The sequence below is a fragment of the Octopus sinensis genome, linkage group LG16, assembly GCF_006345805.1.
Source record: "Octopus sinensis linkage group LG16, ASM634580v1, whole genome shotgun sequence".
In the NCBI taxonomy this organism is placed as follows: domain Eukaryota; kingdom Metazoa; phylum Mollusca; class Cephalopoda; order Octopoda; family Octopodidae; genus Octopus; species Octopus sinensis.
In genome coordinates this window covers 16,885,825-16,902,618 of record NC_043012.1, presented here as the reverse complement: position 1 = coordinate 16,902,618, position 16,794 = coordinate 16,885,825, and the positions used below count along the sequence as shown (strand labels likewise).

The following is a 16,794-nucleotide window of genomic DNA, read 5'->3' as shown; positions in this document are numbered from 1 at the left end:
TGTGACTTTACAGGCAGATGAGACATACTATGAAGTATGATACGGCACCAAGATAAATGGAAAGAGTGGAAGAAGAAATAGGAAAGAGGCAGAAGTAAAAGCAGCATTTACCATTTTCATGAAGGAAGTGTGTGGCCTGATCAAGTTCAGCAACATCCCTAAAAGATGTCCCAATGCGTTCCATCATCTTGTTCATCACTTGTATTCTATAAGAAAGGAGGAAAAAGAGAAGAAAGAAGAGATGCTAGTTGAATTTAGATGGAGATAGTGCAGTAGTGGTGGGGGGAGGAGACATACAAATAGATGGAAAGAGAGAGAGATAGAGAGAGAGAGACTAACCGACAGATAGACAGAGAGGGACAGACAGAGAGATCAAGAGAACAGACAAAATGACCCGACAGACAGATGACAGACATCACATAGGCATGGAAACAAATGGACAGACAGACAGACACAGAGAGACAGGCAGACAGGCAGACAAAGAAAGCAACTGACAAGGAAGGGGGAGGGGGAGTAGGAGTTAACTAACTAACTAAATAAATAAATATATATATTTCTTTATTGCCCACAGGGGGCTAAACATAGAGGGGACAAACAAGGACAGGCAAAGGGATTAAGTCAATTACATAGACCCCAGTGCGTAACTGGTACTTATTTAATCGACCCCGAAAGGATGAAAGGCAAAGTCAACCTCGGCGGGATTTGAACTCAGAACGTAGCGGCAAACGAAATACGGCTACACATTTCGCCCGGCGTGCTAACGTTTCTGCCAGCTCACCGCCTTTATAAATAAATATATAACTTACTTGTACAATTCGCGTGTTAACACAGGGTCTTCTCCATTAGCTTTCTTGTTTTCCGCTATTTCTTGAACTATTTCTTGTAGAAACAAATATTTCTTTGGAATCTTTTGCTTCAGTAGAATGGTTTGTTTACTTTCTGCAAAAGAGTGCAAAATAAGAAAAGAAACAAAATTTTTAATAAAATCAAAGAAGAAAATCACTTATTTAATTATAGAATGATTGCAAAAGCATCCAGCTTTTTCGTCATCATCATCATCATCAGATGTTCTACTGTCTAAAAAGTTAGGCACACAGCAAAATGTTCTCCTAGATAAGCTATGCCTAAATAAAATGTGCATGCTATTGGCTGCAACATATTTGGTCATAGATCAGATTAATCAGGAATCAGAGAAAGCAACAACAACATGTTTACCAATTCTGCCAGTTTACCACCTTAACAACAACAACAACAAAGATTTCGAATTTTGGTCTGGTGTGCTAAGCGTTAGCACACCAGGTGAGATGCTTCATGTTCCTAAACAACAATAATAATAATGGTTTCAAATTTTGCGAAATTTCACAGGTCTACACTTAGAACAGTACCATCCACTCTTGCAATTTTTGCAACTTGAAGGGGGGGGCAAGGAGGAGAAGAAGAAGAAGAGAAGAAGAAGAAGAAGAAGAAGAAGAAGAATGGTTTCCAATTTTGCTTCAAGAGCATCAATTTTTGTGTGGGGTGGGGGGTGCTGATTACATCAACCCCAGTGTTCTGCTGGTACTTATTTAATCAACCCTGAAAGGATGAAAGGTAAAATTGACCTCGATGGAATTTGAGCTTTGGAGGAAGGGGGTCAGTTGATTATAATTGACCCCAGTGCATAACTGGTACTTATTTCATCGACCCCGAAAGGATGAAAAGCAAAGTCGACCTCAGCAGAATTTGAACTCAGAATGTAGTGGCAGACAAAATACCACTAAGCATTTCACCCAGCGTGCTAACAATTCTGCCAGCTTGCTGCCCTAAAAATAACAATAATTACTTCTTTTATTAGCCACAGGGGCATAGAAAAAGGGGACATCACAAGGACAGACAACAATTTGTATGGGGATTTACATAAAGGATGAGAAGAATGAAATGGAAAAGATGGTGAAGTGTGATGAAAGTCAGTAGCTCGTTATGACGCCATAGGCCACACAAAGTGCAGAATAAGATTTTAGAGAGAAACAGAGAGGCATCGTGTAAGCTAAGCTAGCATGGGAAAACAAATGTAAAATGAACCAAAACATAAATTCAAACACACACACCTTCCACTTGTGTGATCAGGGCAATCAGCAATATATGTTAGAAACAGAGTAAATACATATGTATCTTGTTGTTTCTTTGCAACATGGACATAACCAAATATTTCAATGTAGAAGAGTTGAAACAACTCGTCACGTTGTAAGGGAACAATAAACTAAATATATACAAACAAGCACATGCATGTGTATATATGTATATCACCATCGTGGAGGTGCAATGGCTTAGTGGATAGGGCAGCAGACTCATGGTCATAGGATCGTGGTTTCGAGCATTGTGAGTGTTTATTGGGCGTAAACACTTAAAGCTCCACAAGGCTCTAGCAGGGGGAGGGGGGGCAAACCCTGCTGTATTCTTTCACCACAACATTCTCCCACACTTTCTTCCTGTTTCTGTTGTACCTGTATTTCAAAGAGTAAATACCAGTTATGTACTGGGTCACACTCTGTGTCACACTGAATCTCTCCGAGAACTACATTAAGGGTATATGTGTCTGTGGAGTACTCAGCAACTTGCATGTTAATTTCACAAGCAGGCTGTTCTGTTGATCGGATCAACTGGAACCTTTGTCATTGTGACCGACAGGGTGCCACAATGATATTATCATCATCATCATCATCATTTAATGCCCGTTGTCCATGCTGGCATGGGTTGGACAGTTTGACCAGGGTTGGCAAGCTTGAAGGCTGCATCAGACTCCAGTCTGATTTGGCATGGTTTCTATGGCTGGATGCCCTTCCTAACACCAAACACTCCGAGAGTGTAATGGGGGCTTTTACGTGCCACCAACATGGGCACCATTTCCATGACACCAGTATCTGGCACGACTGCAATTTTACTTGGCTTGACAGGTCTTCTCACACACACATGCATACACATAGATGCTTAAAGAATACATACTTGGATACCTTAGCTCAAAAGCTAAGTCATATATACGCTGTAGTAGTTTTTTCACATTATTTCCTGTTATGTTGCTGACATTCCAAGCATCGATCACAATAGGCAAACCACATTTGTCTGGTTCAGGCACCATGTACCGTTCTTCAATGAGTTTCATCATGGTTTCTTCAAAGTCTTTTGGGAAGCTGCCACGAGTTGATCGGTTCTTGAGGACATCCAAGTGAGTTCCAATAATGATAACTGATGAACCAGGAGCTTGAGACTAGAAATAGAAGTTGACACATAAACAAGTGAACCATTTTGGTTATTCTCGCAACAGTTCCATTCACATTTTATCCTTTATCTTTCACCTGTTTCATTCACTGGACTGTGACCATGCTGGGGCACCACCTTGAAGGGTTTTGTTGAAGAAATCAACCCCAGCATCTCTATATATATATATAAACGGCAAAATGTCTGTCTGTGTGTGTGTCCTTTAGACAAATCCACAATTCTTCAGTTAGAGGGCTCGCACTTTCTATGGTCATTCAAAACCGTCCAAGGGTGGTCGTGCACATCTTTACATTTCCCCAGTCACCCCGCAAAGCCATTAAAAAATCAATAGAAGTGATTTTTTGTGAATTTTCTATCCAAAACCCAATCAAAATGCCCGAAACTTGATACGCCAATTGAATGCTAGCTAGCTGTATGTGACTGGTTGGAGATGTGGACAGTACTCGCGTGTATGTGTGCACACACACAGCTGTATATGCATGCACTAAAACTATGACCCGGCAACGCCGGGTCATAGTGCTAGTGTCTTTTTAAAGTCTAGGACTTATTCTATCAGTCACTTTTGCTAACCCTCAAACAAACCAGTACCAGTTGTCAAGAGGACAAACACAATCATTCTATTGTCATCCTTTTAACTTTATTGAATTTATCATGTACCAAGATAAACTTAGGTTATTTCTGGGACTGAGGTTATGAAGTACCTGCTTTGTCTTTTCAAGCCTCCCAGTTTTGTTGCTGAAGATTGGAATATTGTTAATCAATGAATCAACCGATTGATTGATCTATTATAGTTACACATTGGGGTACCTCATTAACCCCAATCATATCTTGAAAGCCACTGATCTAATAACTATGATCACTGTGGTGCTTACCATTTGATACATACGTACAACTCACTCTCTCTCTCTCTCTCTCTTTCATATGTGTGTGTGTGTGCATGCGTATTTTGTTGTATTTGGGGAGAGTCATAGTGCTGCTCATTTATTTATTACCTCTGCCTTAGCGAAGGTGGAGGTATTGTTTTCAGTCGCATTTGCTTGCTTGTCTGTGGACAAGATATCTCCAGAATCGCTGGATGGATTCAGATGAGACTTTCAAGGATGTTTGGCCTCATGACTGGCACAAACTGATTAGATTTGGGGATCAATCCGGTACCTGATAAGGCTTCTGGATTATCTTTCCAGTTTTTATACTTAATTTACAAGAGCACTGAGGTTCATTTTTGTATTCTCATTTGTGAGAGCAATGGAGTTTATTTCAGATATTCTCATTTTAAAAATCATCTCTAGTTAATCATTGAGAGGACATTGGTGCTGCTTTGGCAGAGGTTTGCATTCTCTGAGTGCTCTTGTTTATCTATTTATTTATTTATTTATTCCAGAAACCCTTTCTGGAATAAATGAGTGGAAATTGAACCAGTGAGTGTGTTATATTAAGGCAGTATGACTCACCCCAGACAGAACAAAATTTATTTCAACACACAAATTCACATAAAGACTTTTGCAAACCAGATGCAAAAACAAAGTGTGTGTATATATGTGTGTGTGTCTGCGTTTGTCCCCCCCGCTACCATCACTTGACAACCAATGTTGGTGTGTTTATGTCCCCGTAACATAGTGGTTTGGCAAAAGAGACCAATAGAATAAGTAAATAAGTCCTGGGGTCAATTTGTTCAACTAAAGGTGGTGCTCCAGTATGCCCACAGTCAAATGACTGAAACAAATAAAAGAATAATATATATATATATATATAATAATAATAATAATAATAATTGTGTACAGTGCTCAGGTGCACTACAACTCATCTAAAGTGTATATATAATCAGGTGTAGTTTCGGCGGATTTCGGAAAGCATGAGGGCCTTAAAGGATGCAGTGTCATGGCAGTCAACAACTGACGCAGGCAGTTTATTCCACGCTTCAGCAACCCTGAGCGTGAAAAAATGTTTCCGAAAGTCATGGGAGCTGTGCTGTTTTCTGACTTTGTAGGCATGTCCACGTGTGTTAGACACATGGAGATCAAAAAGGTGTTCAGTGTTGTTGTTGGTGAGGTGGTTGATAACCTTGTGGGTGTTAACCAAGTCCGTCGCCAGACGCCGGAGCTTCAGTGAATCCATGCCCATATATATATATATATATATATATAAATCTTTTATCTCGTTTCAGTCAATGGGCTGCAGCCATGCTGGAGCACTGCCTAGAAGAATCTTTAGTTGAATGGCTCAACCCTAATACTTATTTTCTTCTTAAGCCTGGTACTTAGTCTATCGGTCCGTTTAGTCAAACTGCCAGGTTACAGGATGTCAAAAACCCAACACTGGTTGTCAAGCAGCAGTGGGGGACAAACACAGATATATGATGGGCTTCTTTCAGTCTCTGTCTACCAGATCCAATCCAAATCTCAGCTTGAGCTCAAATTATAAATTTCAACAACTAAATCTCATTGAACTAATGAGGGAGACTATATGTGATTGCTAGACCAAGCAAGAAATAGCAACCAAATTTCCCTCCAATCCTACCTTATTGTTTTAAAACTGCTGATTAACAAAACATGGACATAGTCACACACATACGGCCTCAAAGTGATATTGTTTAAAAGGAATTGAAACTGTGATGTAGGTTTGATTTTCTGAGAGCCAAACTACAATTCTATGAGTTCACACATGCACTAATGCATGAACAGGTCTCCACATGCACACGTATGCATATACAGTATTGTCTCTACATACACACAAACACACTAACTGGTCTCCACTCACACATACATACATCATCAACATACACTAATACACAACATATATATATATATATATATATACACATTACACATACACACACTTGAGACTATAAACCGGTTAAATAACAATAATAACGATAAAAAGAAACAAGCAAACGAAACACAAAGAATGAGTCACGACTTACCTGGATATTAATTAACCACTGAAGCATACCATTAACACCTTCCTCACCATCTGAAATCTTCCAGATTACAAGGTAGAGTGAACGCTTCAGCAGAAAGTAGCGGTGTGTGGCATAGTACTCTCGCTGCGACCATTCAACAGAAGAAAAGAACAGAATGAAAAACAACTTCATTAATTAAACAAACATAATTAACCATTGTGGGTAACAGGTCAACTAATATCTTGTCAAAGGAGAAAAAAGTTGTTTTTGAGCCATTTCACACACACACACACACACACGCACGCACGCACACACACATACAAATACATGCATGCATATAACTTAAATGAATGTGGTGTAGTCTGTCTGTCCGTCTTATAGGCCACACTTATAAGACACACTTTTTCTATTCTTAAGTGTAACAAAGAATTGCCATGCGTCTAATGAGGTCTGTGTGAGTGTATGATGAAACATATTCAATTTGTTTTTTCACAAAATATTTTTTTTTTCCATAAAAACATAGGGATTCATCTTATACGAGAGTATATCTCATACACTAGCAAACATGGTATCTCTCTCTCTCTCTCACTCACTTACACATACTCAAATACACACACTTACAAACACAACTACCACCACAAGAAAACAGGGATCCTCTACATGGCTACTTCACTTACTAAACATAAGAGCTAAATTCCTGTAAATCATACCTTACATTTTTTTATCAATATTGTTCTAAACAAGGCTTAAGACCACTGTAGTGTAAGAGACTACGAAGGAAAAGATGGGGGCTTACAAATTCAAAAGGACTTAATGTCATAAAGCAGAGGAAAAGCAAGATGATGGTAGTGAGTTGCAAAGAATGGCAATCCAAGACATGAAGCTATAAAAATTAAAATTTATGATTAACAGGAAACTCAACAGAATTATTAAGTATGCCTGGGAAGAGATGCATGTGACATACTTAAAGATCTTGATAGGGTACTAAACCTGAAAGTCTGGTACCTGTTGGTTTCTGCCTTAGAAAAAAAGGAAGGATACATCAGATGATGTTATTCTAGATAAACCTTAAAAAATGGGATTGTCATGGATAAGAAGCTTCAATCAGGAATTTGTTCAATCAGAATTGATCTGGACCTCAACAATAATATCTGCTATCGCTGCCCCATCCCTCAGTCTCATATAAATATGTTGTATAGTGACAGTGCGATGCCTTTTCATCTGACGTCACATCGTCAAATGTCTTTTCGTCCACATGTTTCGGTCTGATGTCTTTTTGTCCAGTAATTTGTTTTTGTCCAACGACAAATCCTGTCAATAAAATTCTCAATGCTCCTTTGACTTTGATATTCACCTTGTTTTCTAAAGAGTTCATTTAAAATTGGACAAAAAGTTGTTGGACAAAAAAAAATCATCAGACAAAATGACATCGGATCAAAATACAAGGAGAAAGTAACGTTGGACAAAGTGAGATTGGACGAAAAATCAGGTGACGTATAGTGACAGAGTTGAAACAATATTTTACCTGTCCTCCAAAGTCCCAAGTCCGGAATGTGATTGGACCTTTTGTTGGTTTATCAAGAATCACCTTCTCCATGTCAATGCCTACTGTTGATAATAGCCGTCCCTTCGCTGTGCCGCTTCCTCCAATGCGCTCCACCCAATGCTGGAATGAACATAGAAATCATTGTTGTTGCACACATCAGTAACATCTTCATCATTATCAATATCATCACATTACAACATCATCATCACCACCATCATCCTCATGTCACCAGCATCAACATCCACTCATCAACATCATTAACCCAGTATGCAAGTACTTAATTTATTGACCCCCTGAAAAGAATGAAAGGCAAAGTCAACCTCAGCGGAATTTGAACTCAGAACGTAAAGACAGACGAAATACCGCTAAGCATTTTGCCTGGCATGCTAACATTTCTACCAAATTGCCGCTGCTACTGCTGCCACCATCACCGCCACAAGAATAGTAATAATAATAATAATAATAATAATAATGATAATAATAATCATAATAATAATAATAGTCAAGACAAAGAGTGCAAATTGATTGCAATAGATATTTTATTGATTGAATGATATTTCAACAGTAAGTCTGTCTTTGTCAAATTCAAAATAAGAAGTGATAAAAATTCAAAGTCCTGTTTATTGTGCAACAACATGAGTGAAGTGAATTCCATCAGAAATCATAAAAAGAAATTATATGATTTATACAGAAGGTGGAACATGTAAAGATTCCCATTTGGTGTACGCTGCAGAATGCACAAAACACAACTTGATTTATGTTGGTTGTACAACAGAACAATTAAACAAAAGGTTTAATGGGAACAGATTCAACGTCAGGCACAATAACAGTAGTTCGAGAGAACTTGCTGAACATTTCGTCTCAAGTGGCTGCAATTTTGAAGGAGACTTGAAAGTGCATATTCTCAGAAAATATTCTGAATTTGCTTTGCTTTCACTTCTCAGAATGAATCAGGAGAAATATGCTTGCGGATAATTAACATCACGCCCTGGAGGAAAGAATAAGATGACAGGAGAATATCATCAAATTTATACAAAACTGTTTGATTAAATTTTCTTTCTCTCTTTTTTCTTTCCTTTTTTTCTGTTTTTTTCTGTCTTTTTCTTTTCGCCTGTTATAAAATTATAACTTAAAGACAGATGATGTCATTCCATCAACGTGTGGACGCTAGTTGCTCCCGTTCATACTTTATGTTTAAATTTCTGTAATTTTGAATTTTTATCACTTCTTATTCTGAACTTGACAAAGACAGACGTACTGTTGAAAGATCGTTGAACTAATAAAATATCTTACAATCAAATCGCGCTAATCGTCTTGACCATTTACCTTTCTGAAGAGTTACGTCAATCCTTTTTAAAAAAAAAAAAAAAAAATAATAATAATAATAATAATAATAATAATAATAATAACAATAATAATGATAATGTCAAGTAAGATTCAAATATGAAAATGTGAAACAATAAAGAAAATACCATTAGATACCTAATCTTTCTTTCTCTCTCTATCTATCTATCTATCTACCTATTTATATCTCTCCCACACACACACACACTTGTCCAACACCACAGCCTTACAAACAATTAACATAACTCTGAAACAAAACAGCAAGCTTGGACATACTTTCGGTCGACTGTCTTTGGGTATTTTGCAGAGTTTCCTCAGTTGCAACAGTAAAGATGTTTTACCAACATTATGAGTGCCAACAAGCATCAGATTTAAGCAGTTGTATTCACATTCCCTGCAAAATAAATAGACATCAAATGTAAAAAGAAAAAAAAAGCCATTTAGGAATTGGAAATAATAAAAGTGACGATTGGCAAAAGACACAAACATGACGTGTGGCTAACTCGGTTTCCATAGCAAATAAATGGCTGAGATTATAACAGTCTCTTCTCAATGGAAAACCATTCTGTTGCAGGATGAAATTTCCAACAATTGCTGGAACTCATTTTGCAACTGAGTGGACTGGAGTAACATGAAATAAAGTGTCTTGCTCAAGAACACAAAGCACTGCCCAATATGGGATTTGAAACTATGATTTTAAAATTGTGAAAAGCCATGTCCTAACCCCTAGGCCACAAGCCTCCACTGAGAAGAGGAAAATAAGGAGAGAAAAATGATAAAATTCTTACGCTTCAAGCACTGAATTAAGAAAGCCTGTAATCTCAACAGCAGGTCGATTCATTGCAATCAAGTCGTGCACAGGACCTTCTAAGGGACAGTTTTCCAGATCAAGCTTCCACAATCTTTTCAGTAAACCCATTTCAGCAGGAAGCTGTCAAAATAAAGAAATAAGTAAAAAAAAATAAAAAGGAAAGAAAGGAAATGAATTTTTAAAAATTTCTATTTCTTATCAGTTTGAAACTAATATTGTAATTACCTGAGTATTATATGAGAATTATTTACATTATTTACATTTGATGGATATTTGTCCTCATCTTGTTTGTTGTTAACACATTTCAGCTGATATACCCTCCAGCCTTTATCAGGTGTCTTGGGGAAATTTCGAAACTGGGTTCTCATTTCTAAGGTATTTTTTCAATATTATTACTATTATTATTATTATTATTATTATTATTATTATTCAGGTCACTACCTGGAATTGAACTCGGAATCTTGGGGTTAGTAACCCGCGCTCTCAACCACTACGCCATATGCCCGTGGGCATGGTAGTTAAGAGCACGGGCTACTAACCCCAAGATTCCGAGTTTGATTCCAAGCAGTGAACTGAATAATAATAATAATAATAACATCGAAAAATACTTTAGGAATGAGAACCCAAGTTCGAAATTTCTCCAAGACACCTGATGAAGGCTGGAGGGTATATCAGCTGAAATGTGTTAACAACAAACAAGATGAGGACAAATAACTGTCAAATGTAAATAATGTAAATAATGTACATAATTCCTCATCTCTTAAATATATAACTGTATTATATGAGAAATTTAATACAAAACACATGGTATCCTCAAGTGGATAGTTAATACAAGGAAGATAATCATTTCTTGATAATATTTGAAATTAAGGAATAAGAATAAAGATGCAAAGAATACACATATTTAATTTTTTTAATATTTGTTTAATTATTATAAAGAACTTAAAATTTCTAGTCAGTAAAAATATGTGCAGCACTATTTCATTCTTTTTAGAAATCATCAGCATGACATAATCTAATTTATATTAATTAAATGCAAAATATCTGGGTCAAATTCATGGAATATCATTATACTTGATTTTAAGAAGGTAAAAAAAAAAGTGATCAGAAATATTTTACCTAGTTACAGGTGTAAATGAATGTGTAGGTTACATTATATTCAGCATCATATTATATTCTAGTATATATGGTTAAGTGGTGCTAACATAATATGGATAGAGGCATATTTGTGGAATTAAGAAGCTTGCTTTGCAATCATGCAAAAACATTAAAAATGGGGATGGTTGAGGGTGATATGACTGGTTATAAGTCCACTGGATCAGCTGACCTGGGGCTAAATAACAACATGCACCTGTTATATTGGAATGCTAGCATCCTTAAAGCCTGATCAAACATATGGGATGCATGAGACAACATGGAAAGGGGGGGAAAAAAACAACCAACTGACGTACCTCTCGTATGTCATTGTCACTAAGATTTAGCATTTTCAGTTGAGACAATAAACCAATATCCCCAGCAACTTTGTTGATTCGATTGAAACTCACATCTATCATGGTCAAGTTTGGAAATATTACCACTGGTGGTGGACCTATTCCAGATGTTGTGGACTGAAAAAAAATCCAAGAATAATAATAATAATAATAATAATGTCTCTAAAAGAAATGGAGAAACTCTCAAAATACAAAGACCTGGAAATGAAAAACAGAAACAATTCCTATCATAGTAGGTGCATTAGGCATGATAAAAAAATATTCAGACAAATACATAACAAAAACACCAGGACTTACAAACACATATAACATACAGAAAATTGCACTACTAGGCACTGCACACATCCTACGCAGAACACTTTCCATACAATAACCATCAGAGCATCACAACAAACCACAGCACATACCCAAGGCACACAGAGCTGCGCTTCGGTAGTGAAGTGAAAGCATGCAAAAAAAAAATAAAACTACTGAATAATAATAATAATAATAATAATAATAATAATAATGATGATGATGATGATAATAATAATAAAATTGGTACAACCACAAATCTGAAGGCATCGTAGAAAATAGAAATGCAAAGATCCTATGGGATTTTATGATTCAGTGTGACCATGCGATAGAGAATAGGAAGCTGGACATAGTCTTAATTGAGAAAGAAAACAAACTATGTTGGATCATAGATATAGCATGCCCAGCTGACAACAAGGTATGCGATAAGGAAGAAAGAAAAGTCTAGATATATGACAGGCTAGCTTGGGAAGTTAAGCAGTTGTGGTCGATGGAAAAGGTAGCAGTAGTACCAATAACTGTCGGAGCCCTGGAAACAGTGAGCAAAAATCTCGAGAAGTACATGGAACAAATAGGGGCTGCAATAAGGGTGGAGCATTTGCAGAAAACAGCACTGCTTGGAACCGTTCGAATACTCCAGAAGGAGCTCGAAAAATAAGAGGTGTTACTTTATCTGTTCACAGGTATTGAACAGCTGACACCATAGTACATCTCCAGTGTTAGAAGCTGTGCAAAGGCAACAACAACAACAATTGTTTCTAATTTAACCCTTTAGTATTTAAACCGGCCATATCCGACCAAAATAGTTAATCTGTTTTATGTTCAAACTGACCAGATCCAGGCTCTCACACCTACCCTACAATGTTATTCTACATTAGGTAATTACACCATCAAGATCTTGAAGATATGAGATAATGCATGATTAATTCAAATCAATGGGAATCAATAGGCATTATGTTTGATTCAATAATCTGAACACTAAAGGGTTAAACACAAGGATTGCAGTTTTGGGAGACATAAGATTAATCGATACCATCAACTCCAGTGTTTGACTGGTACTTCATTTTATCAGGGGGATGAAAGGCAAAGAAGAAAATAATACACCAAACACAAAAACACAGAGAAAAAGAAAAAGGTAAAATAATTCTTACACTTCGGAAAGAGCCTTCAGTTCCAACAGAATTTCTTGAATGGCAAGAGTCAGCAGATGTATTAACAGGATGAATGAAGTTTAAGGATGAAAGACGATTAGCGTGCAAATTCAATGTCTGCAAATTCACCAAAATTCGGTGCTGACGATGAACACAGGTGTTCAAGTCTTGTATGTAAGAAGTAAATGGTGGTGTGCCACTGAGCCTCCACGAAGATGTTGATCCCCTACAGATAAACAAAAGCAATATTCACTTTAATAGAATTTTGGGGTGAAATTTACAATAACTCACAGAAGCTCCAGCCTCTGAACTACAGGTGTACTGTGTTCTCTCCCTGCCTGTTTTTGCTGATACTATAATGGCCTCTGCTCCTTGGAACTGAGTAAGCTCATTCTGCTCAGGCATTTCTAATTCACTTATCTTTCCTTTATGTGAATGGACACATTGCAACAAAAGAGACAGGATACAAATTTATAAGTTTTAGTCTGGTATCCAGGTGTAGCAATATTGATATCCTCACTGTTTGAGAAAAACATTAGGAATGATCTCGTTTGAGATTACAACCATCTTTGGCTAGTTTAACCCCGTTGTGTCCACTGAGATGATTGGTTAGCATCTAGTGCAGTTTGTCTCTCTACTTATTTCGCGCCAGTGTGTAAACTGACCAATCACGGCCTTCGGATAGGATCTTTCAATTGAGTCATATTCACTCTTTAAATAAGCTAGTATTTTCACAATTCATCGTCATTCGGTTCAAGACCTTCTAAGGTCTTGTCGGAGACCACACAGAGCAACTCAGCCATGTTCCAGTTCGAACTACAGACGACAGCCAGCCAACCATGCTATAAAGACGCTATTGTATACCAGCGACAGACAGAACGTCATCACCAATGTCTTCTACATCTCCAAAGATTTCAACTGGTACACAACAACACAAATACACAGATTCAACTCACGCTGTTTGTGTGAAACTATCACCACGGAAAAACAGTTACAGTATATATATCTGAAAGAACAATCTATATCAAGAGAAACCTGCACAATAAGTGATTCAACTAGTCTCCGCTTCGAGACCCAAATCTTGTTATAGAACTTATTATCATGTACCACATGAACTGGTAACTAACTCTATAATAACTCAATATGCTGAGACTTCTCTTATGCTCTGTAATTCTGTGGTATTCACATGCACCTTTATCTGTACCTTCTGTCGCACACTCAAATACACAGACACAAATACTATACGCATGCATTCATACCACAACACTACGCTAGTAATCACAACTCACTTTGTATATTGTTATTAAAATCTATCTTCTCTCTCAAACAGTAGAACGGCTTGGCGTCCTTTATTCTTTTCCTTTGGCACTGTATAATATATCCATGTACAATGGCTTATCTTATATTATTATATTATGTTATGTTATGTAGGATGCGACCGTGCGGCATACAAGAGGAGACCTTGTCACCAAACTCCTTACGTACGGTCATATAAATTCCTACACAGGCATCATATAACATCAACATGATCAGCTGTAACTCTTGAGAAAAAGACAAAACATTTCAAAACACACAAAACATAAGAATTAAGAGAATACTCACTGTCTGGTATTATAGCAAAACAATGACTCGGTGCTTGTTGATGTAGAACCTTGTTTCGACGACATACTGATGAGCCGGTTTTGGCTGAGATCAAGTTCTCGCAACATCGATGGATAAAGACTGAGATTGCCCCAATTGTAAATATCATTTTCTGAGATATTTAGCTGATCCAGGTTTGGGAAACAACAAGCCAAACCCTCAGGAATTTCTTTCAAGTGATTGGATGAAAGGTTGAGAACTTTAAGGCCTAGTTTACGTCCATTTTCATCGTTAGCGGGCACATCAGATTCCGTGCTCACCTGCAAACTGCTGTGCCAATAGACACAATGTTGCACGTCCATTTTCAAGTTATGCGATAACACAGTATCGCTATACTCATCCAGCTCTTGGCTGGTGGAATGCCCCAAGGTGAATACTTCTGAATTGTCATTGCTGGAAACACTCTCGCTGCAGGAGTAGGTGGTTGAATATCTTTGCCGATTTGACATCATTACCCGGCTCTGATAAGCTGGACACATAAAGGATCGCAAGTTGTTATAAGAGAAATCGACATTCTCTAACGAAGATGTGAACCAAAAGTCCTCTGGAATGTTCTCTAAGCGATTGTAGGAAGCATTTAAATAAAATAGTATGGGTAAATGAAAGATATAACTTGGTAAAAAAAGTAACTTGTTGTGACTAATGTTCAATTTGACTAGATTTGGCCACAGTTCTCCAACCTGTAAGGGGTTTGTTTCAGAAAGTGCGTCAACCTCATTGTGTGAAATATCTAAGTAACAAAGAGAAGATAATTCATATAAAATGGACGGAAACTTTAATATTCTGTTGCCCTGAAGATTAATTCTTGTGATGGTACACAACGACAGTTGTGTGTGGCTGCTATTAAGGTAAGGGTTGTGAAGCAAAGAAGCAGAAATCAACCAAGAAGTGTGCACGCATGTGAGAATACGCAAGTCCTGCCAGCAAAGAGAAACAGCAGTCATTGGAGGATAAAGTTGTCCGTCGAGTTCAGAAGAGTTAAAGCTCTCGATGTTACCACTCTCCGACATAAAAGACAATTCGGAAGCTTTCTGCTTCACTTGATTACGGTCAATATGACAATGAGTATCCGGTACAGTTTTATATTTGAGAATCACCCCAAGCATCTCAACATCCTGAGATATTTCAGCAGCCATGAGAATATGATTACGATCGTCTTTGGCACCATGTTGTAAAAGAAGGTCAACCAAAGAAATGTAGCCGTAATCAGAAGCTGTTTTCAAGACGAATGTGAGTTCATTAGGGTCAGCCCTAACTCCTGTGTTAACCCCAGTTTCTAGCAGAATACTTGCAATTTCCTGAAAATTATGAAGAACAGCTATTTGCAGAGGACTCAGTCCATTTACAGTGAATGGTTTACATAAGTGAACTGTGGGAAACATTTGACTTTGGGTCATACTTTCAGAAGTCTGGAAAAAAAAGAGAGAGAAAAACAAAAAGAAAAGAATCTTGTTAGATGTTAAGAAACTGTTTTTAATATATTTTATATACATACACACACACATCATCATCATCATTTAGCATCTGTTTTCCATGCTGGCATGGGTTAGACAGTTTGACTGGAACAGGTAAGCCAGAGGACTGCATCAAGCTCCAGTCTGATTTGACTTGATTTCTACAGCTGGCCGTCCTTCTTGTATATATATATATATATATATATATATATATACATATATATTAAACCAATTATGTTAGAGTTTAATTCTTCCTAGAATTAAGGTTGAATGAATGTGGTGATATCTAAGGTATGTTTGTTCCCAAACAACACTTATTTTAGTGCTGTTGACACCGCCAGATTGAATAGTACTGTCCAGGTGTCGAAACCATAATGATATCTGTGGGGCAGCTGATGATGGAGGTATGTTGGATTGTTGGTATGGCTGTTATTGTATGTGTGGAATAGTTTTATAAGACATTTGATATATATATATATATATGTGTGTGTGTGTGTATGTATATATATGTATGTATGTATATATATATCCCCATAACTTAGTGGTTCAACAAAAGAGATTGATGGAATAAATATCAGACTTCAAAAAGAAAAAGGAATTACTGGGGTCAATGCATTCAATTAAAATTCATCAAGGCAATGCTCCAGCATGGCCACAGTCTAATGACTGAAATAAGTAAAAGACAAAGAAAACAAGAATAGTTTTCAATGTTGGAATGGGTTGGACATTTCAAAAGGAGCTGAGGAGCAAGTGGACTGCATTGAGTTCCAATGTTTGTTAGGTGTGGTTTCTATGGCTGGATGCCCTTCCTAAGGCCAACCACTTTACAGAATGGATTGGATTACAGAGTATATTGGAGGCCTTTTACGTGGTACTGGTACAAGTAAGGTCAAAAATAGATACACAATA

General features: G+C 37.2%; 1 protein-coding gene across 3 annotated transcripts in view; it reads right to left on the bottom strand.

Annotated features, from left to right (window-relative positions):
* LOC115220350 (leucine-rich repeat serine/threonine-protein kinase 1-like) overlaps positions 1-16,794 on the bottom strand; it is a 235,349-nt gene that overhangs the window by 146,388 nt on the left and 72,167 nt on the right. For all 3 annotated transcript variants that reach the window (XM_036509925.1, XM_036509926.1, XM_029790458.2), the window contains exons 9-18: positions 14,393-15,840; positions 12,791-13,016; positions 11,307-11,462; positions 9,833-9,975; positions 9,321-9,438; positions 7,680-7,820; positions 6,176-6,298; positions 2,983-3,244; positions 807-939; positions 112-206 (exon numbers count right to left, since the gene is read on the bottom strand). In XM_036509925.1, coding sequence (XP_036365818.1) covers positions 112-206; positions 807-939; positions 2,983-3,244; positions 6,176-6,298; positions 7,680-7,820; positions 9,321-9,438; positions 9,833-9,975; positions 11,307-11,462; positions 12,791-13,016; positions 14,393-15,840 — 2,845 coding nt within the window. The remainder of the gene's footprint in view (positions 1-111; positions 207-806; positions 940-2,982; positions 3,245-6,175; positions 6,299-7,679; positions 7,821-9,320; positions 9,439-9,832; positions 9,976-11,306; positions 11,463-12,790; positions 13,017-14,392; positions 15,841-16,794) is intronic.